This window comes from Barbus barbus (genome assembly GCF_936440315.1).
Source record: "Barbus barbus genome assembly, chromosome: 3".
NCBI lineage: Eukaryota > Metazoa > Chordata > Actinopteri > Cypriniformes > Cyprinidae > Barbus > Barbus barbus.
In genome coordinates, this window is record NC_136731.1 from 19,762,111 (window position 1) to 19,784,500 (window position 22,390).

At 39.9% G+C, this 22,390-nt stretch overlaps 1 protein-coding gene across 1 annotated transcript in view; it reads right to left on the reverse strand.

Moving 5' to 3' along the window:
- LOC306850023 (uncharacterized protein) overlaps nucleotides 1-22,390 on the reverse strand; it is a 69,387-nt gene that overhangs the window by 21,946 nt on the left and 25,051 nt on the right. The window contains exons 7-22 of the mRNA XM_079385437.1: nucleotides 19,275-19,394; nucleotides 19,065-19,187; nucleotides 18,326-18,376; nucleotides 18,181-18,222; nucleotides 17,964-18,026; nucleotides 17,015-17,089; nucleotides 16,646-16,729; nucleotides 14,294-14,350; nucleotides 14,095-14,148; nucleotides 13,956-14,009; nucleotides 13,691-13,744; nucleotides 6,919-6,972; nucleotides 6,694-6,747; nucleotides 6,283-6,327; nucleotides 831-884; nucleotides 649-693 (exon numbers count right to left, since the gene is read on the reverse strand). Of these exons, the coding sequence (XP_079241563.1) occupies nucleotides 649-693; nucleotides 831-884; nucleotides 6,283-6,327; nucleotides 6,694-6,747; nucleotides 6,919-6,972; nucleotides 13,691-13,744; nucleotides 13,956-14,009; nucleotides 14,095-14,148; nucleotides 14,294-14,350; nucleotides 16,646-16,729; nucleotides 17,015-17,089; nucleotides 17,964-18,026; nucleotides 18,181-18,222; nucleotides 18,326-18,376; nucleotides 19,065-19,187; nucleotides 19,275-19,394 (1,029 nt within the window). The remainder of the gene's footprint in view (nucleotides 1-648; nucleotides 694-830; nucleotides 885-6,282; nucleotides 6,328-6,693; nucleotides 6,748-6,918; nucleotides 6,973-13,690; nucleotides 13,745-13,955; nucleotides 14,010-14,094; nucleotides 14,149-14,293; nucleotides 14,351-16,645; nucleotides 16,730-17,014; nucleotides 17,090-17,963; nucleotides 18,027-18,180; nucleotides 18,223-18,325; nucleotides 18,377-19,064; nucleotides 19,188-19,274; nucleotides 19,395-22,390) is intronic.

Genomic DNA, 22,390 nt, shown 5'->3' on the forward strand with positions numbered 1-22,390 from the left:
TACAGTTGACAATGAAAAATTAACCAAAATTTTGCAAAAAGAGCAAATAATTTGTTGAGAGTTACACACTGAGAATGAGAGACTTACCCATATGGGACTTATCCATATACTTCCATTGTAAGTGCATTTCTGTCAACACATTTCTTTTTGAAAACTGTGGAATGAGTCCAAATTTTCTGTGGTAAGCCACAGATGTTGTCAATAAAACTTGAGTTGTTTTTAACACAGGATCACTCCCTTAATTATAACCTATATCAATTAGCTTCTCTTGTGATTCTTTAATTGACACACCCCCAACTCTGAAAATTGGGGCTCAAAGAAAATCTTGAGTTCCCACCAGTAATTAAACCATTGTCGTGTCATTCATCTGCAATCATCTTGTAAATACTATCATTCCAACATGACTTAACAGCAGCATATGTCAGTTGAAAAAATGCAGGCTTGAAGTAACTTTGCTCTGCAGTTCTCAAGGGATCTGCTACCCTGTCTGTCAGTGCAACAGACCCTCTACAGGTTATTTCTCAATGGTTATATATATGACATGTTGTTTTGAAGAACCATACTAAACCTCACTGTGCTCTTTTCTAGAATTTATTGGTTTGCAGACATTGTGTAATACATGCATGGGAAACTTTATAATAGACCCACCAAGTTGCCCTTTGCCCCTTGAACACCATCAACGCCTTGAATTCCCTAAAAGCAAAACACAAGGTTTTGTTTCACAAAAAAAGCAGCAATTATATATCTCAATTACACCACAGCACCTCATATTCATGTTGTACATGAAAACTAGCCTTTATGTAAATATGATGGATGGGCAATTGTCTTACCTGCTGCCCAGGTGGACCAGGTGGCCCTCTTGGCCCCACAAGTCCTCTTAGCCCCTGTAAAGAAAAACAATCAGAAACTCATCAGAAACTCCCATTATTTATTTTATTTAACCTTTATTTAAACAGGAAAAGTCCCATTGAGACACAGTCTCTTTTACAAGGGAGTCCTGTATAGCACGTTCAAACATAGGTTACAAGACAATAAATTACAATATAAAATACAACGCAGATTTACACAAAATTTACAAAATATTTGCATGTGAAGATGCAGTGAATTTAAAATATATAAACAAACGAAAATAGTGGCTAGAAATCAATGTCCACCCACCATTAATTAAAACAATTACACATGTCCGTCCGCATATCCGATATTCTTTTTTTAAAAGCAGCTAGTGAAATTAGCGCACCAATCTTAAATCCAGACTGGAGTTCATTCCAGGACGAAGGACCATAGAATGACAAACCCCTCTTTCCTGCTTCTGTCCTCATTCTTGGTACATTAAAAAGTAGTACATCACTAGATCTTAATCGATATGTACTTTGGGTACGAACAAATTTGAAACAAATATAAGACGGCAAAATACCTAAAATCGCTTTATAAATAAAAATGTACCAATGTCGCATCCTGCGCGATTTAAGTGACGGCCAATTTACCATATTATATAAGATGCAATGATGTGTCTGATAGCCAGCATTTGTAATGAACCTGAGAGCCGCATGATAAAGAGGGTCTAATATTGACAAAGTAGATGGACAAGCAAATTGATAGATGATATCCCCATAATCTATCTGAGACAGGAATAGTCCTGCAACCAGTCTTTTTCTTATAGCCCTTAAAAAGCAAGATTTTAATCTATATAAGAATGCCAGAGTGAATTTAAGTTTCATAACGAGAGCTTCAATGTGTTTTTAAAGGTAAAACCTTTATCAAGCCAGATACCCAAATACTTGTAAGTATCAACAAGTTCAATAGCTTCATCTTGAAGTGTCTTAATAGCAAGAACTGGGACTTTAGTACCTACGGGGGCAAAAATCATTGCCTTCGTCTTTTTTGCATTTAAAAGTAACTTCAAATCAAACAAGGCGGATTGTAATGAGTTGAAATCTGACTGCAAATTCTCACAGGCAGTCTCAGATGTAGAGGCACAAGAATACATAATTGTGTCATCGGCATACAAATGATACTGTGAGTATGTAAATTCACTACAAACATTATTTATATAGATAACAAAAAGCAAAGGACCTAAAACCGATCCTTGTGGCACACCCTTTTTTAGAACGACAGGGTCAGATGTTACATTCCCATGTCTTACAATTTGCATCCGTTCAGAGAGATAGCTGTGAAACCAATTTACAGCTCTATGACCAACACCAATATTCAACAAGGTTTTGATTAGCATGAAGTGATCCACTGTGTCAAATGCCTTTGTAAGGTCAATGAACACAGCCATACAGAATAACTTTTTATCAATTGCCGCTTTTATATCATCGGTAACTTTTAAGCAGGCAGAAACTGTGCTGTGGCCAGATCTAAAACCAGATTGCATGTTGTTAAGAATATTTTGTGAACCCAAAAAGTTTTTAATTGATCAGACACTAAAATCTCCAAAACCTTAGCTAAAACCGAAAGATTTGAGATAGGTCTGTAATTATTTGCATCACATGGATCCCCAGATTTTAGTAATGGTGTGACGTAAGCCTGCTTCCACGAAATAGGCACTGTATCAGTGCAAATGGACAGGTTAAAGATATAAGTGAGTGGTTTCACTACAATTTCAGCTGCCATTTTTAGCAAACCAGGATCAAGTCCATCTGGCCCAGCTGCCTTCTTGGAATCAATGTTCTGCAAAACATGTAAAACTTTTGATTCCAAGAATGGCGTAAACTCAAGGATCGAAGAGGAAATAATATCAGCAACCACTTCCCCTGGTAGTGACTGGGATATAGGTTCCGCCCGGAATAGATTATTCCAAGATTCCTCCATGTTGGTTTCACCATGGGGAATTTCACCTGTTTCTACTTGGGAATTATGTTGAACAATAGAGGTTTCACCCAATGTTTTCTCAAAGATATGACCTGCCTTTTCAAAATGCTCATTAAAAGCATTTAGCATATCCCTCTGCTCTGTTATCACAGCACTTCCTATTTTCAACTGGTGGGGGAAGCCATTAACGTTCTTATTTTGTAATGCTCTAATAGTTTTCCAGAATCTAGAATGGTCATGCAAACTAATTGACGTTTGCGCCAAATAGTATTCAGCTTTAGATTTTCTAATAAGCGCTGTACACTGATTTGTAAGAATTCTAAAAAGATACCAATCATTAGCACTCTGTGTTTTTCTAGCTATTGACCATTGATTATTTCTGGCATGGATTAGGTCAGCTATATCTTTAGAAAACCAAGGGTTGTCTCTGTTTTTTATCCTAAACTTCCTAATGGGGCATGTTTATTTGCAAGCTTTAAGAAATGTTGCTGAAAAAAAGCAACAGCATCCTCAATGGTAGGAATCAATTCTATTTGAAGCCATTTCACTCTGGATAAAGTCGTGGCCTAATGGTTAGAGAGTCGGACTCGTAATCGAAAGGTTGCGGGTTCGAGTCCCCGGCCGGCAGGGATTGTAGGTGGGGGGAGTGAATGTCCAGCGCTCTCTCCACCCTCAATACCACGACTGAGGTGCCCAATTGCGCCCCGGGCGCTGCAGCATGGCTGCCCACTGCTCCGTGTGTGTGTGTGTGTGTGTGTGTGTGTGTGTGTGTGTGTGTGTGTGTGTGTGTGTGCATTTGTTCACTACTCACTGCTGTGTGTGTGCACTTGGATGGGTTAAACGCAGAGCACCAATTTCGAGTATGGGTCACCATACTTGACAATACGTCACGACTTAAATCTTGAAGGAAAGCTTGCTCCGAGAAATGCCTGAAACAACGTCTGAGAACAATCCGACCTTCGGATTTGGGTAATTTTGTACTCCTAACACATGCAATAGCACAATGATCACTCATATCGTTTGGAAAAACACCAACAGCAACATATTTATGTGCTGCATTTGTTAAAATAACATCAATGAGTGTATCTTTACCTAGCTGTGAAGGATTTATCCTGGTAGCACAATTTATAAGTTGTTTTAGATTTAAAGAATCACAAACCCGCTTTATGCTCTCAGACTTCTCAGTCATCCAATCCCAGTTCAAATCACCCAGCAAGATTAATTCAGATGAATGAAAATTTAATATCACCTCTGACAGACTAGTGACTATCATTAATGGCAGTGGGGGGCCTATAACAACCGATGACAATAAGTGGAATATTCCCAATTTTTATTTCCACAGCTATAAATTCAAATTGCTTAGGAATTGATTTAGAAAGCCGAACAGAGCACTGAAATTTGTCCGAAATATAAACTGCAACACCTCCAGCCCTACTTTTACGATCAGATCTAAAAATTCTATAACCGTCAATAAATAAAACATTATCAGAAACAGAAGGTTTTAACCAAGTTTCAGACACTACTACAACATCAGGTTTAGAGATCATGAACCAAGTTTTAAATATATCTAATTTGGGAACAAGACTTCTAGCATTTATATGAAGAAAGCCAAGCCCATGTCTATTACTAAATTCTAAGGGGGTTGAAAGCTGATGTAAACTTTCGGGAAGCAAATCTGGACCTGGATTGGTGCTCACATTTCCAGAAACCAGAAGGAGTAATAGGATTAAAATTTTAGAGAAAGATTTCGTAACACTAGATACCTTGCTATGATGTACAGTGGGCCAAAAAGTGCCCCTACAGGCAAACGCGTCCAGAAGCAATAATTCAAAAGCAACAGTACATTTTATACCATCTAAAATAAGCACATTATAAAGTGAAGCAGTGGTCAGATCAGCAATTAACTGGCCATTTGACACAATAAAGAAATCGTTGCGACTAGAAACACATACATCTTCAACTTGTGGCCCACTCAGGAAAGTATAAAAAAGAGCAAACAACAAGGTGTACTTTAACAACATCGTAACAAGTTTTTTGCTTTTCTCCTATTTCTCTAACTCTTTCCCTTAAAGTAAACTTTAATATATCAGTTTATATGCTTATAAGACAATTAAAACAGTCACCTTGGCAGATGCTTACATCAAAACACAGGAGAAAACTATGCACCTTAACCAGCGAACCTTCACCAACAGGCAGTCAAATATAGCTAAGCAACAGCAGCGCTTGACAAGCGATCCCCCGAGCCGGCTTACTTCTCAACAACGAGGAGAGATAACGTTCGGCCAGTCAAACGATCCCTCAGCCCGGTAACACCACTCAGGCCTGTTCAGCGATCCTCCAACCCGGCTTACCTCAGCAACGGCAGGAGGTAACGCAACTCACGCCGATTCAGCGATCTCTCGACCAGCATGGACCAGCAGCAGCAGGAGGTATAACGACACCCACGTCGATTCAGCGATCCCTCGGCCCAGCTTAGCTCTGCAACGGCCAGAGGCAACGCCACTCACGCCGATTTAGCAATCTCTCGGCCAGCGTAGACCAGCAGCAGCAGGAGGCACAGCGACACCCACGTCAACTCAGCGATCCCTCGGCCCAGCCCAGCAACGGCCAGAGGCAACGCCACCCACGCCGATTCAGCGATCCCTCGGCCAGCGCAGACTAGCAGCAGCAGGAGGCACAGCGACGAGGAGAGATAACGTTCGGCCAGTCAAACGATCCCTCAGCCCGGTAACACCACTCAGGCCTGTTCAGCGATCCTCCCAAATTGGTCAAATATAAAGGTGTTTTTTGTCCTTTTTGAGCTTGACAGCCCAGTCGGTAGTTTAACGTCTCGTGTTCTACTACATTAACTTTATGAAGGTCAAGTGTGTTAATGATCGAACAGTATATCATCACAAATTACAGCTGGTTTATGCACAAGGGTGTATATGCACATCTGTGCTATTGTTTATGCGATCATGTGTGTAAAGCTCCTCTTTCCTCTAGTGTATGTGTGTGTGTGTGTGTGTGTGTGTGTGTGTATGGCTGGCGTGTGTGTTTTGTTTTTGTCAGTCTTGGTCTTTGTACACCGGCCAATCCACCTGTTCCAGAGCCACATCTGTGATCTCCAGGGAGGTGATTGATATGGAAATATAATCATGCAGGCCAGGATTTCATCTCTTCCCTTCACCAATCTCCCAGCTCATCTATCTCCATCCCCGCATTTATCTCCACAGCATCTCTCTCTCTCGGCAGGCACCGCGCTGTAATGGTGCTCAAGTCCCTTACTACTCTAGGTGATCAATTTAAACAGCCAGAGCCCCAATGGATCACAGCTCACCTGCCGAGACTTAAATGATGCTTGAGCCAGCGTTAATCAGGCTGTGCCAAGCAGGAACACGGGCCCGCCCATGGGATGTCAGAGACGTGTATGTGTTTATGCACCTATGTGCATGTGTATCTGTCTGTGGGTTGGGTCGTGTCACTCACAGGTTCTCCCGGTTGCCCTCTTGGTCCAACAGGTCCATCCGAACCCTGTAATAGGACATGTCAATCAACAAGTTTGCCAATATAATCATCTTCATTGCGGTAGAAAAAATAAGTGAGATCCGGCCTTTGGTCTTTGAGGAAGGATGTCAGAAGGGTTATGTATGCAAAAATATTCCCATTCTTGAAAGCTGTGATCAATGTGAATTGCTGCTGCATACATTTTTCAACTTTACATAATGAGAACATCCCACACAGTGCAGGGCTTGTCTCTTTCATGCGATTTGTGAGTACACACCTGAGGCAGTGCAGCGGATCTTTAAACGGATTATTAGTAATCTGATAAAAGACTCATTTAGGGGGTTGCACAAAGCTCCGCAAAACAGGATAGAAGGAAAGGCAAATCTGTGTTACCTTATGACCGGGATCTCCAGGTGGACCATGGGGTCCTGGTTTTCCGCTGTCTCCCTGAGGAATGTTCACATGAGAGTCACATTTAAGATACAGCACACAATATGAATTCTAAATTAGATCTATTAAAAGTGAAGCAGAGCGCTTAGACACATCTAAGAGCCACTCTCGAGTGAGCAGTAAACAGACTGTGTGATTTGATTAAGCAATTTGGTGTTCTCTACGCACTCTATGTCCTTTGTTCCCTGGAAGACCAGGTAGTCCATCAAAGCCCCTGTCACCCTGCAAAAAAAAGACAGAGATCCATGAGCAAGATTGACAAAGCTGCCTTTTCAAACACACTCCAGCAGCACACATCATTAGCTAAACAGAACTCGTGTTCTTTCACAATGTCATATGCTTTGCTTCAAACACACAGATGTGAGCAGTGACTACGGGGCAGAGGTGTGTGTGGCATGTGCTAGGGTTTGACAGGCCGTCTCAGAGGAACCTTCCCATCTGCTGTGATTCTCAGCCCGCATCCGGTGCTGGGACTCGGAGAGCTGCGGGAGTACCTCACACTTCCTCATCAAACACGCTGCTGTTGTGCTAAATAGCTCTGCGTGATTTATTTACTGACAGGTCCTGCAGCTGGACAGGGCTGAATGCTTGCTATTGTCAGCGCACATAATAAAACACAGCTCTCAATAGCAAACAGTTCCATCAATGACCAGAACTATTAGGGTCAAATTAAAGAGTTTCCGGTGTTCCCATTTAGCTCTGGCAGCTGAATCTACAATTTGAGTACATACACACAAAAGCTAATCCCACACAAAGGCTAGATATATGTGGTGATTGCCCATGTAAAATTCAACAACATAAAGAGAGCTGCGGGAATGAGTCCTAAAACCCAGAAATGACCATTTTTCCAATTCTGGTTGTATCAGCCCAAAGTCAATGGGTTTTTGGTTAAATGCCTAAAATATGGTCTGTGGTTCATACAAGCCTACAATATTTTCATGTTTATTCTGTGACATAAAATACCTCACTCATGATTTTTGATAATGATCTTGAAAATGGGAGTACAGAATAGTGTTTTGTTAATGAAAACTATGACGAAAAATGTTGGCAAGCTTCTTTTTTCTCCTGACTAAAATGAGACTATGACGAGATGACAATAAGGTCAATAAACAATAACTGTGACTATATCAACATGCAGTAAAGTTGATAAAATTTTTTAATTTGAATAAAATTAAAACTAATAGACTTTCAAATCACATAACAAATGTTTGAATGGAGAAATTTTACACTTTTATCCACTAAATGAGCTCATTTCAAATTTGATGCCTGCTACAGGTCTCAAAAAAGTTGGCACGGGGGCAACAAAGGGCTGAAAAACCAAGAAAATTTGAAAAGATTCAGCTGGGAGAACATCTAGCAACTAATTAAGTTAACTGACATCAGGTCTGTAACATGATTAGCTATAAAAAGGATGTCTTAGAGAGGCAGAGGCTGCGTCCGAAATCACATACTTCCCTACTATATAGTATGTGAAAAACAGTATGCGAGGTGAGTAGTATGTCCGAATTCATAGTATTTGAAAAACAGTAGGCGAGAAGTACCCGGATGACCTACTACTTCCGCCCGAATTCTGTAGTAGGCATACGATGAACACTTTACTATCCCATGAGGCCACGCGAGAGGAGGCGTCATATTCGAAAAATGGCGGAAGGCGGCGACGCGGCTGTTTTCAAGTGCAAGTACCTCAGGTACAAATGTTGTTTATTGTGGTTAAACTGCACTTGTTTAAAATAATCAAAGTAAACTGCTGATTTATTAAAGTTTAAACGTTGTAAATCGATGAGATTACTTCATGAATCAGCTGTAAAAGGTTTTTGTTTCTATTCATTCTCTCTCTCTCTATATGCATGTATGTGTATGCATTCATTCAAGTTTATTCATTGATTCATGTGTCTTTTGTTTGTCCTGTGTATTTTTATATGTATTCATTCATAACAATAAATTACTTTATTTCGTTGCTCCAAATCAGCCTTTGTCACGGTGTTCATAGGCGTGTCTTTTTATTCTGAGCTAAATTGGTGATTATACTTGCATTATTTGATAAATATTTTATAAGCTGTGGACAAAGGCATGATCTGCGAGAAGCTGACCTATGCCTCCTCTGAGCTGTTGATCCAATCAACGTTAAAACGGCGATGAAAACGGTAAGAATTATGAGCAACATTGCTGAAGAGTGGGCTCTTTAAATTTTCGCGCTGTTGTGACGACACATGACACGTGACAACATGAACATGGCGGATGTAGTACGTCCGAATTCCATTCATACTACCCTCATTCATACTATATAGAACGTACTTTTTTGACGGTCGAGAAGTACGTTTGAATTCAAATGTAGTACCTACACAAGTAGTATGCGATTTCGGACGCAGCCTGAGTCTCTCAGAAGTAAAGGAGGCTCTCCAATCTGTGAAAGTGCGTAACAAGATTATGGAATACTTTCAAAACAATGTTCCTCAATGTCAAATTGCAAAGGCTTTGCAAATCTCATCATCTACAGTCCATAACATCATCAAAAGATTCAGAGAATCTGGATAAATCTCTGTGCCAAAGGGACAAGGCCAAAGACCTTTGTTGGATGCCCGTGGTCTTCAGGCCCTCAGACGACACTGCATCACTCATCGGCATGATTCTGTCATTGACATTACTAAATGGGCCCAGGAATACTTCCAGAAACCACTGTCGGTAAACACAATCCTCCGTGCCATCTGCAGATGCCAACTAAAGCTCTATCATGCAAAAAGGAAGCCATACGTGAACATGGTCCAGAAGCGCCGTCATGTCTTGTGGGCTAAGGCTCATTTAAAATGGACTGTTTCAAAAGTGTTCTATGGTCAGACGAGTCCAAATTTGATATTCTTTTTGGATATCATGGATGCCGTGTCCTCCAGGCTAAAGAGGAGGGAGACCTTCCAGCGTGTTATCAGCGTTCAGTTCAAAAGTCAGCATCTCTGATGGTATGGGGGTGCATAAGTGCATACGGTATAGGCAGCTTACATGTTTTGGAAGGCACTATGAATGCTGAAAGTATAAAGGTTTAAGAGCAACATATGCTCCCCTCCAGACTACGTCTATTTCAGGGAAGGCCTTGTGTATTTCAGCAGCACAATGCAAACCAAAAACTGCAGCTATTACAACAGCATGGCTTCATAGTAGAAGAGTCTGGGTGCTGAATTGGCCTGCCTGCAGTCCAGATCTTTCACCTATAGAGAACATTTGGCGCATCATCAAATAAAAAATACGTCAAAAACGACCACAAACTCTTCAGCAGCTGGAGACCTATATCAGGCAAGAATGGGACCAAATTCCAATACCAAAACTCCAGAAGTTCATAAGATGATACACCATGGCAAACATGCCCCCGTCCCAAATTTTTTGAGACCTGTAGCAGGCATGAAATTGGAAATGAGCTCATTTTGTGCATACAATTGTAAAATTTCTCAGCTTAAACATTTGCTATGTTATCTGTGTTCTATTGTAAATAAAATATTGGCTCATGTGATTTGAAATTCTTTTAGTTTTCATTTTATTCAAATTAAAAAAGTCCCAACATTTCTGAACTTCCACAGCTCCGGGCGAGGGTGGACGATAGTGCCCCCCGCCTGTGAGAGGAGATCTCTCCTGACGGGAATCTCCCATGGAGTGCCGTCGAGGAGAGAAATCAGGTCCGAGAACCATACTCAACCCGGCCAGAACGGCTCTACCAGTAGTAGACTGACCTCGTCCCGGCGCACTCTCGCCAGAACTCCCGGGAGCAGAACGATAGGGGGAAAAGCGTACAGACGAAGCCTGGGCCAAGTCTGCACCATAGCATCCAGTCCCAGAGGAGCTGGAGGAATCAGAGAGAACCAGAGGGGACATTGAGCTGACTCTATAGTTGCAAACAGGTCCACCTGAGCCTGGCCAAAAACTCTCCATATCTGCTTCACCACCTCGGGGTGAAGCATCCATTCCCCGGGCCTCGGCCCCTGTCTCAACAGAACGTCTGCTCCCACATTGAGATGCCCAGTAATGTGTACTGCTCTTAATGAGAGGAGTTTGCCCTGGGACCACACAAGGAGGTGGTGTGCCAGCTTGTACAAGGGTCACGACCGCAGACCTCCTTGGTGGTTTATGTACGAGACCACCGACGTGCTGTCGGTGCGCACCAGCACATGGTGATCACTTAGGTCTGGGAGGAAGTGTTTGAGTGCTCGAAACACGGCCAGCATCTCCAGCCAATTGGTATGCCAAGTCAGATGGCAGCCACTCCACAGACCGCGGGCAGGGCCATTCATGACCACACCCCAACCGGTGAGGGACGCGTCCGTCGCTAGTGTTACACAGCGACAAGGAGCTCCCAGCACCGGGCCCTGGGACAAGAACCAAGGTTTCCTCCACATGTCTAAGGCACGTACGCAACGTCTCGTGACCTTGAAGGTGCGGAGCAGGTTTCCCCTCGGGGAGAACCCCCTGGTCTTGAGCCACCACTGTAAGGGTCTCATGTACAGCAGGCCAAAAGGTATCATGATGGATGCAGCTGCCATCAGACCCAGCAGTCTCTGAAACTGCTGTACAGTGAGTGACTGGCCCTCTTTCACTCTCTTGACTGCTGTGAGGATCGACTCGATACGAGCAGGGGACAAACGTGCCTGCATCGTGGTCGAATCCCACACCACACCCAGATAAGTGGTCCTCTGTAATGGAGAAAGCACACTTTTCTTGGTGTTTAGTCTTAACCCCAGGTCTTTCATGTGGGCGAGAATGACATCTCGATGTCAAGCCGCCATCTGCTCTGATTGAGCTAGAATCAACCAATCGTCGATATAATTTAGTATGTGGATGCCCTGAAGCCGCAAAGGGGCCAGTGCCGCATCCACACACTCCGTGAAAGTCCGGGGTGAGAGTGCTAGGCCAAAGGGAAGAACTCGATATTGGTAAGCTTCGCCCCCGAAAGCGAACCTCAGGAACTTCCTGTGACTGGGAAGGATGGAGACATGGAAGTACGCATCCTTTAGATCTATCGTGACAAACCAGTCCTCGGACCTGATTTGAGACACAACATGTTTGATAATGAGCATCTTGAACTTCAGTCGCATGACTGAGCGCTGCAGTTGATGCAGAACTAGAATGGGACGCAACCCTCCATCCCTCTTTGGAACTATGAAATACCGGCTGTAAAAGCCTGACTGAGCTTCGTGAGGAGGGACCACCTCGATGGCCTCCTTCCTCAGTAAAGCCTCGACTTCTTGTTCCATCACCAGAGTCTGCTCGGGGCCGACCTGAATCAGAATAACCCTGTTGAATCGCGGCGGCGGAGCGCCGAACTGAATACGATAGCCTTTCTCTATCGTATGCAGGACCCAACGAGATACATTTGGCAGTAGTTCCCATGCTACCAAATAATCTACTAAGGGAATCAGTCTCTCGAGGCGGAAAGAACTGAAAGTAATACTCGCTGGGGACGGCTGCGCCCTGGAACAGCGGCAGGGTTGGCAGACCGATCCCCTGAGGGCACTGAGGCAAGACGGGCACCGTGTAATGCGGTGGGCACCGCTCCACCCCAGTAGGGGTCGCCCTCAGAAGTCCTGGTCTACTTGCATCAGGACTTCTTCGCCGAGGACCTTCTAGCCTGAATGACGGCCCGCAGATCCATCTTAGACTTGGAGGTCCCCGGCGCAGAGCGAATCCTCATCGACGCTCGCCAGCTCAACCTACTCGGAGGAAGAGAGACGAAGTGTCGAGCCCTCACCTCCGGGGGAAGAAACCGCAGAACGGGCTTCCGAACCCAGGGAGAGGGAACCAGATCTGGCAGGCGAAAAAGAAGATAGGGACTCGCCCATCTTCTTTACATTAGCCCTGTTTTTGACTAATTGCTTGAATGGATTTTTTATTTTTATTTTTTTTCTCCATTATTCTAAAACTAGAATAAAATGCTCAGACATTTAGTCAACTAAAACTTGGCTAAACAAAAACAGAACAAGCCTGACTAAATAGGATGGTAAATAGAAAGCACATTTGACACAGGACTAAGACTAAGACTAATTTAAAAAACTAAGACTAAAAGGTCTCTGCACACTGAGTCCAAAATTTTTATCCAAAATTTTTTCACGTTAAAAAATAAATACTACCTCACGTTGTGTCAATCACGTTTGCACACTGCCTCCGAAACTTTCGTCCGTCAAAAAAATGTTAGATCAGGTTCGATTTTCTGCGTTTTCGCATCTGTAGCATGCATTTTGATAGGAAAGGATGGGGAATTCGGAAAAATTTTAAAACGCATGTGAAAATTTCGGACTCCGTGTGCAATGGACTTAAGTCTAAATTAAAAATGGCTGACAAAATTAACACTAGTACTGTACAGAAGTTTTGATAATATTAAGGAGGACTTACCTACTCACCAGTCAATTTTTTTGTGTTTATAACAATGAACTATTTGAACTCAAACTTTCCATATATTAGGGTTATATAGGCTTATATAAGTTGTGTTAAATTGTGAAGATTATCTTAATGAACAAAATGTGTAGAAATCATTAACTTTTGTTGGTCACAGAGCTTATGAGTTGCAATAATCCAAAAGCCAGTGGAAAAATCCTACTGGCTTTTTGTCGATGGAACCAGGGTGATGCTAACTTTTGGATTGGCCAACAAAAATACGTCATACCTGCAGAACTCTTTTGTGGTTTGTTGCTAGGGCATTGCTATGCAGTTGCTAAAGAGTTTCTTGCCTCTTGAAATTTCAAATGAGATATGTACTGAGGTTTAATATTTAGCATTGGGGTGGTAAATGTTCAAGTATGAGCAATAGTAGTAATGACTGCCTAGTTATCATAGGGTAAAGTCAGATGTGTAAACACATGGAAGAATCTCGAATCGCAGAGGAAGCTGATATAAATGGTGGAATACAGCCACAGCCCTTATTATTGTACACAGCCTGTCCTATTGGGACTATATGGTGAATCACCTTTGCTCCTGTCTCTCCAGGAGCCCCTCGACCTCCATCTACCCCTGATCGACCCTGCAAGGTGAAACACAGAATACCACTTCGTCATCATATTATGTGCACCGCTTTATGCAATATTCATGAAGCAAAAAACACAGCACATCAATATAGAAACTGTTATCACCCAATTCATATTCATGATGAGGTTAATTAAATGGATCAGACTTGAACTTTGATCACTCATCCATTGATTTTCTTGCACTGCTTGTGAGATGTTCAGTCTTACCCTTTTCCCTGGTTTCCCATTAAGACCAGCAGGACCTGGCAACCCACGTGGGCCCTTAAAAGAGACGAATAAGAAACAGAGAGATGATTTTAAAGACTACTGAATGTAAAGAGGGAATATCAAAAGGAAATGTCCTCACCGCAGGCCCAGGCTCTCCACCGTCCCCTTTTGATCCACTGGGACCTGGTAGACCCTGGAACAAACATACATTTTCAAAGACAGAAAGTATCCATTCAACACCCCCCCCCCAGAAAAAAACAATCTGAATTTGAAGTAGATCTCATAGGCTGTGCTAAAGTCTGAAATAAACTGGAAAAGAAATGACAAAGATTTCTCACCACTGGGCCCGGCCTCCCAGTGAGACCTAATGGACCTGGAGGTCCCTTCAATGATAGCTAGAAGCAAAGAAAAATAAAAACAAACAAAACGTTTCACATTTATCTTCATCCTTAACCTGCATTTGTACTGAATTTGCAACATTACTATGTTGTAAAAAAAAATTAAATTACCTATTCTCAAATCAGGCTTTAAACTGAGCATAGATTATAAACAACTGTTATTTGTATAATATACTGTAACTAGTGTTGTCAAATGATTAATTGTGATTAATCGCATCTAATATAAATGTTTTTGTTTGCATAATATATGTGTGTTCTGTGTATATTTATTATGAATATATAAATACACACACATACATTTCAGACCCCTTTAGCGACTTTTTTTTCCCAAAAAGCGCCTAGTGACCAATCTTTAGTGTTTGCCCGAACCGTTTTTAGTTTCTGAGACTCGCCGGTACTGCCATGCGAGCGCGAGGTCTCTTTCCCGCTCTCTCTCTCTCTCTTAGACTGCTCTGTTCAGTGAGTGGCTAAGAGGAGCAGCTTTTTTTTAGTTAATACAGATATTTTGTTGCTTCTCTAATTTTACATGTAACTTTAGCCGAAATCACAGCACAGCTATTGTCTTTATCTTATGTGTAGCCTATTTTATTTTATCTGACGACGACTCGATTATCAGTATTTTTGTGCAGATTAACACCTTGGAAGGGAGAGCTGGTTATAACCGTTATGTAATCTTAATGGGTCGCGTTTCAGTCACTATTTTATATTCATTCTATTGTCTGACAACAGAAACAGTAAAATATATCAATGAAAACAGTTTTATTGAGAATTTAGCTGCATCAAAATACAGTATGTGGGCACATACAGGCAAACAAATGTAGGCTAATAATAAATAATAAATGCACATTTTGTATGTTCTATTTTCATGTGTCTAATAGACATGGACAAGTTCTTTGAAAAACATCTATGACCTTTGTAACATGTCTCGTCTTCATGCTCTATGTTAACTATGGTTTCACTAATAATAATTTTAAATAATAATAAATAATAATTTTGTCCATGCCCATGTTGATTAGAGTATTAAAAACTTGAAAAGTATTCATTTAAGGTACATTTAGAACAGATAAAAATATGTGATTAAGTTGTGATTAATCACGAGTTAACTCATGACAATCATGCGATTAAATCGCGTTTAAATATTTTGACAGCCCTAATTTACATGTCCATAGTTATATTCATATAATGTATATTATAAATAAATATATTTAATAAATAATTTTTTTTTTAAATATATACTGTACATGCATGTGTGTGTATTTATATATACATAATAAATATACACAGTACACATACATATATTATGTAAACAAAAACTTTTATTTTGGATGTGATTAATCGTTTTACAGCACTAACTGTAACACTGTTCAGTATTACACAACATGTAGATTTTTACAATTTCTGAAGACACTGTGGGAAATGCTAGAGATCTGAGCAGTTTTTGTTTTAGTTTTGTGCACTGTAAATAAAAACATGAAAAAATTAAGATAATAATAATAACAAAACTGTTTAAGCTTAATGAAGTCAGGTCAATTCAATCAAATTATATTTTATTTGGATAAAAGAACTCAAAAAATCAACTTCAAATGTTTTTGTTGTTGATTTGTGAAAAAATACTTTTATTCAGCAACTGTTTTCAACACTGATAATATTGAATGTTTCTTGAGCATCAAATCAGCATATTAAAATTATTTCTAATGGATCATGTGATATTGAAGCCTGAAATAATGGCTGCTATAAATTCAGCATTGCATCGCAGGAATGAATTACATTCATAATTATAGAATAAATAAAACTTAAAAAAAATGATAGTGTAATTTAGATGTGTTTTTACAATACTGTACTATTCAAAATATGTACTTTTTTCTCTATTGTACTGTATATTTGATCAAATTATTCCAGCTCTGGTGAACATAAGTGACATGAACAATACCCATTCTTAAGTTAAACAAAATTATATGGTTTGGGTCCTTCAGTGCAAGTTTATCGGATTCTTCCACTTGTTCTATTTTCTGCATAGCCAAATATCACAAATCTCAAAAACTAACAGACACCTCCCATCACATAGCCACATAATTTGTAAGTATCATTCATGTCTGTATCAGATATACAATACAGGGTGAGTTACAGTACATACAGTTTTGTATTTTTGGGTTTGTTGAAATCCCTAAACCTAAATGTAAACATTAGTAATGGTGATGCTTGTGTTAGAAAACAATATGGAAAATACAGTCGTGATAATGAGTGAAAGGCACAGATGTACGTGCCAAAGACAGTTTGGTTTGTGTGTCTTACTTTGGTCTGTTGTAAGATGGCTTGAGCCTGCGCCTCTTGAGCCGATATCACAGGTCCCTTCTGAGAGTCTCCTCCATACTGGAACTGAGTGCAAAAAAAGAGATTATTAACTAAATAACTGATGTACTTTAAGTAACTCACTATTAAAGATACACTTTAACATGTTAAGCACACAAATAAATGGAAATATACTGGATGCCATTAACAGTGATTATATAACAGCTCCACCATGTGGCCAAAGCATGCTATTGAGGCTCAGTCCTACTGTTATGTGAGGTAAAATTTTTATTATTTTCCTCTGGCAAACAACTCCAGCTAATGAGATGCAAGTGGTTTAAATGTGTTACTGAAGGAATGACTTCATCTTACGGGTAACATAAGCAAAGTGCCTGGAGGACCCGGTATCCCATCAGCGCCAGGCAGCCCTGGACGTCCCTCAGGTCCCTTGTGGGAGGAGAGACAATTAACTCAATTCATTGATGGAGCATTTCTGTACATGCATGTGTGCACAATTGTGTCAGCGATACTTACTTGACAAAACAATTGCTTGAGCAACAGCATTCCTCATTTACTCCCTATCCATTGGCTTGTTTCCTGAATGCATTCTAACACATAATGATTTCTTTTTAGTGTTGCCCGTATCAAAGCCTACTGTGCTCATTTGCCTGGTGTAAAACATTTAAGAGCTCAGCTAATCAAAGCTGTCAGTCAACAGTCCTCTCCCAACAACACAGAACTTCAACCTTCAAAAGAAAAGATAAAACCTGCGGCTAGAACATTTTCATTTGCCTTTCACTCAATGTTATAAGACCTCTATAGATATACAAGGCCAAAAAGAGCTTACATCTCAAGAGAACGCGCTTTCTCAGCCTAGTCTGATGTTTTTACTAAAACTCAACAGTTTTGTGAAGCTGACACCCCAGAGAAGTTGATTCACAACGGGCCAGAGGTGCTAAACTGAGTGGAGACAAAAGAATAATCTATTTTCATCCCTACTGTCAGAGGTAAATGATGAATTCAGGCTCTTTACTGCAGTTGGAAGTCTGCAGTCTGTGTAAAGAGTGAGTCATGCTACAAGAACAGACACACTGTCCAGCGCAAATTAGGTCAAACTATCAGAAGAGTCATGGCTCCCCTGATGCCTATGGTCTCGGTAGAGGTTAGTGGTCCCTTCGAGGGGCTCTGACTCATCAGTGAGGTTTGTTCCATCTGCACACGATTCCAATCACCCCCCCCGATCCCTGGGAGGTGTCCAGTCTGTCCTAGACTCGAGGTTCATGTCAGGTCATGTGGGACAGCTGATTATGAGGACACTCACCATATCACCTGGGTCTCCACTGGGTCCCGGGGGGCCTGTGATGCCATGAATTCCTGGAAGACCCTGGAAAAATAAACAGACACACAAATCGTTTTTTATGAAAAAATGCCGGACACCACTTCAAGACCACCTGAAATCACTTGAAAGCTTTTTTCCCTGTTTTTTTTTTTTTTTATTTGCAAAAACTCCATTAAATCTTAATAGTATTATGACTTACTTGTGGTCCTGGTGGGCCAGGAGGTCCTTGAAAATATGTGCCCTAGTTAGTATAAAACACACAGATTAGAATTAGATTGCATTAGCCAACATAAATCAGTGTGTGTACAGTATGTGTGTGTGTAACTTCACACTCCAGCACTCACTGGTTCAACAACAGCTGGTTCTCCCTTCTGTCCTTTCTCAAATTGCCTGCCCTGTAAGAGAAAGAAAAGGTGATAGATAAGATCTTGGTCACAACTAGCTGGGATTGGAGTTGTTACAATAATACTACTTGTTACAATAAGTAGTTTTAAAAATTTCAATGTAATTTCGTGATTATTGATACCAATTTTCATACCACACCAAAAACAAATGTGTTAATGGAACATGAACATTTATTTAAAAAGTAAAATATTTAAAGAAAGAAAGAATAAATGGACATTTATTTAAAAAGTTAAATATAAATCCAAATAATCTCAAGATGAATTAAAACTGTTGTTTAGCTTTCAATATTTTTCAGTTAAATAATCATTACTTTTTGCAAATCTTCTCAAGTAATTAAGCAAATGTAAATAAATAATCTACCTTCCTATTGGAAAATGGAAATGTATTTACATAGGTAAATATTTATAGAAATATTAAATAACTTAATTAAAACAATGACATTTAGCTTCCATTATTTCTCAGTTAAGTAAACATTGCTTTTGCATATTTATGCATATTGCATATTTTGACATAAATCTGATACTGTATAAAAACTACTATTATGGATTTCTGTCTTATTTTAGTATCAACTCTGTCCCAAAGAACCAGTACTTTGGGCATCCCTAATTGGGATAAAGAGAAAATCCATATTTAACTGTGTGTTTTTAGTTCATTTATTATAGAGATACCAAACTGTACCTCTCCATCCCATGTGCCCGGCTTCTCCCTCTGCGCAGGGTCAAATCGGTCCTCATAAACTTCATATTCCTCATATTCCTGTTCAAAGCTGTTCGAGTCGTTTTTAAACTCATACTCCAAGATCTATGAATGCAGAAAACATCCCAACAGCAGTTATCACCTCAAACACGCTCGCAATGTTAGGAAAAGCAGGAAACAGAAACCACATACCTCATAATCTGTGATATTGGGGCCAACTGTCACTGTGGAGACCAAGAGCTCATTGTGTTCATCGCCATAAAGGTCATCACTAAACTCCTCAACCTCTGGTGTTTTAATCGGCCTCTCTTCCTGCACACCAACACAGCAGAGTCAGAAGCAGCACAGCCATGGCAACCGCAACCATGGAGATACCGAGCACAGTAAACTTGAAGTTGCTTGAACACACTTGCTTGAAGTTACAGCACTGAAGAGTAACAGATGTTTGATTGCAACTCTTTCGCACCCTTGAGTACCGAGATTTGTTTGTAGTGCAAGAGTGCATAGCAAAGGATAAGTTCACTTCCAGAATAAAAATTTCCTGATAATTTGCTCACCCCATGTGATTCAAGATGTTCATGTTGTTGTTAAAGTCTTTCTGTCTTCAGTCGCAAAGAAATTAAGGTTTTTGATTAAAACATTCCAGGATTTTTCTCCATACAGTGAACTTCAATGGTGGCCAATGGGTTGAAGGTCCAAAATGCAGTTCCAATGCAGCTTCAAAGGGCTCTACACAATCCCAGCCAATGAATAAGGGACTTATCTAGCGAAATGATCGATCATTCTCTAAAAAACAAATAATAATAATTTAATTGATAAACTTTTTAACCACAATTGCTCGTCTTGCACTAGCTCAGCAATGCGCATGCCCAGGGTGCGAACTATGGGGGAGCTAGGGGGAGCTCGGCTCCCCTTAATAAGACATGGGCTCCCCTGAAAACGTGATTTGAGAAATTCTGGGGGGTCTCAAAAAATATTGACAATGTGTTATTTTGACGTGCAATTTCAGTTTTGTGTAATGTGATCATCGTGGATTATTATATGTAAAATTGCAAAAATATAATTCATTCATGCATGACGGCGATTTAAACCTAATTCACTTCAATAAAGATAACTATACATGCTATTCTTGTCATGAGCATCAAGGTGTGGGGGCGCTGTGGTGCAAATTCATTCCACTCATGGTTAGTGCATGTTAACTCAAAGATTCATAGAAAAAATATAAACATTGGATTCAACATTGGCCATAGATCTGCGCGCGCAGTCCTTGAAATCCATTCTGCAGTTAGCATCATATAGCCACCATGGCAAAAAGAACACAAGGCAGTTTAATGGCACGACCGATTCACCTGCTGCAAGCCCTGTTAGCACACCTCCCGCGGGGATGACAACGCAAGAAGTCACTAACCAGGTTTCTAGCCAAGGATTTTTTTGCGAAAAATATTTAGCGCTTTAAAATATTTATGATATAGCTGATGGAAATGCCAATTATCGATTAAATTTCTCATGTGTCGACAAAATCTTTTTTCGTTTAACTTTAGCGCATAAATTCCATATCGATACTTCAAAATGTCGCAAAAATTTGTTTGGAAACACTTTTTGTAGAGAAAGGGGGCTTTAATGCAAATAAATGTGGAGTCACATGACAGAATTAGCCTATAGGCAGCTCGTGTTCATGGTGTTGCTCAAGTTAAAGCACCGTTTCCCTGTAGTTCAAAAGCGCATTAAATCATATTCATATTATTAAATTGTATCTCAAATTATTTCATACATGGTAAGAAAAAGACGAGTTGCCTCTCAACATACCTATCTTAGTTTGGTGTTAGTAGGCTAGCCTACGTTTACATGATTTTTTTTTTTTTTACAGTGCACTGTTCAGTTTAAATAGCCTGTAGTCCGTGCCTTTCAGCTTGACCACCATAACCCCGTGATATTATGCCAGGCACATTTTGTTTTACATGAACGTGAAGTACAAAACTTTAAAATTAATTAGTTTTGGCTTCTTAGCTTCTTATATTTTTATTCTTGTTTTGTTCTGAGTTCTTTCTACCGTTAAATTTGTTGATTTGTTGATGAAATAAAATATTTGTTTCATGTTTCTTCAATATTTTTGGCTGACTGTATTTTATTATGACATGAACAGGCTATGCTTAACTGCGCGCGAGGCGCCGGCAAGATCGCTTGTGTATTTTTGTTTTTTTTGGGGTTTTTTCCCCCTTGTAAAAGTGGAAACAACTTGCACTAACCTACTCCTTCATTTGTGGTCATATAAGAGTAAGACATTATTCAAAATATTTATTTTATTTGTATACATTCACAATAAAAAACAAAACATACTTTTGTGAAATAAAGGAAAACAGCCGCTTTCTCAAGAGTGCATCACAAAAATGAACCGAAATTCTGCATATAGGCTGCTAATTGTTGCAGTTTTTTTCTTTCGTTTTGTTAATTCATTAATTTAGAAAAATATATTTTGCATATGGACCTGTTTCTTTTATATATAAAAGCTTATGTTTTTAAGCTTTTATATATTTTAAGCTTTTCACTGCAGGTGCGTGAATTCTCACGTTCATGTTGTTTTTGCTGCTTTTTGCGTGTATAAAATGAATCCCTGGAAAACAAATTTTGGTATTTGTAATGGGTCAAGCCACCTATCAATTTAAATTTTATTTAATTGTAATTTAACATAATCTTGTCGGTTAATGGTTTATATGGCTCAACGACCATCGGTTAGGAGAAATAAAATAACCGGAATGAACTTTCATATTTCCTATAAATGTTAATCAGAAAAATTATAATAATACAACTGCAACTGTTTATGATCATTGCTTGATTATCAACAGTGGCCTATCTATCTAGTCTATAACAAAGTACAAAAAAACAAACAAAATAAAAAACACTTCATAAAAATTATTTTATGTAGGCCTATACAATTTAATATAGGCTTTTTTTTGTTTGTTTCAAATGGATGAAGAACAGCTAGCCTAGCCTATAATTTATGCAAAATGATAAATTATGTATGGAAACAGCTCAAGGGTAACATTTTTCATTTTTTTGCGATACACCAAAACTTATGCGACAATTCGGTTTTTAGGGATGACGTCATGACGCACACCATTTTATCGGTAAAAGGCCAGTTGGATGGAAACAGCAAAATTCGCTAAGTTTAAAAAAAAAAAAAAAACACGAACAAATGAAACTGCAATTTTGACCTTGAACCTATTGGCCTCCATTGAAGTCCACTATATGGAGAAAAATCCTGGAATGTTTTCCTCAAAAACCTTAATTTGTTTGTGACTGAAGACAGA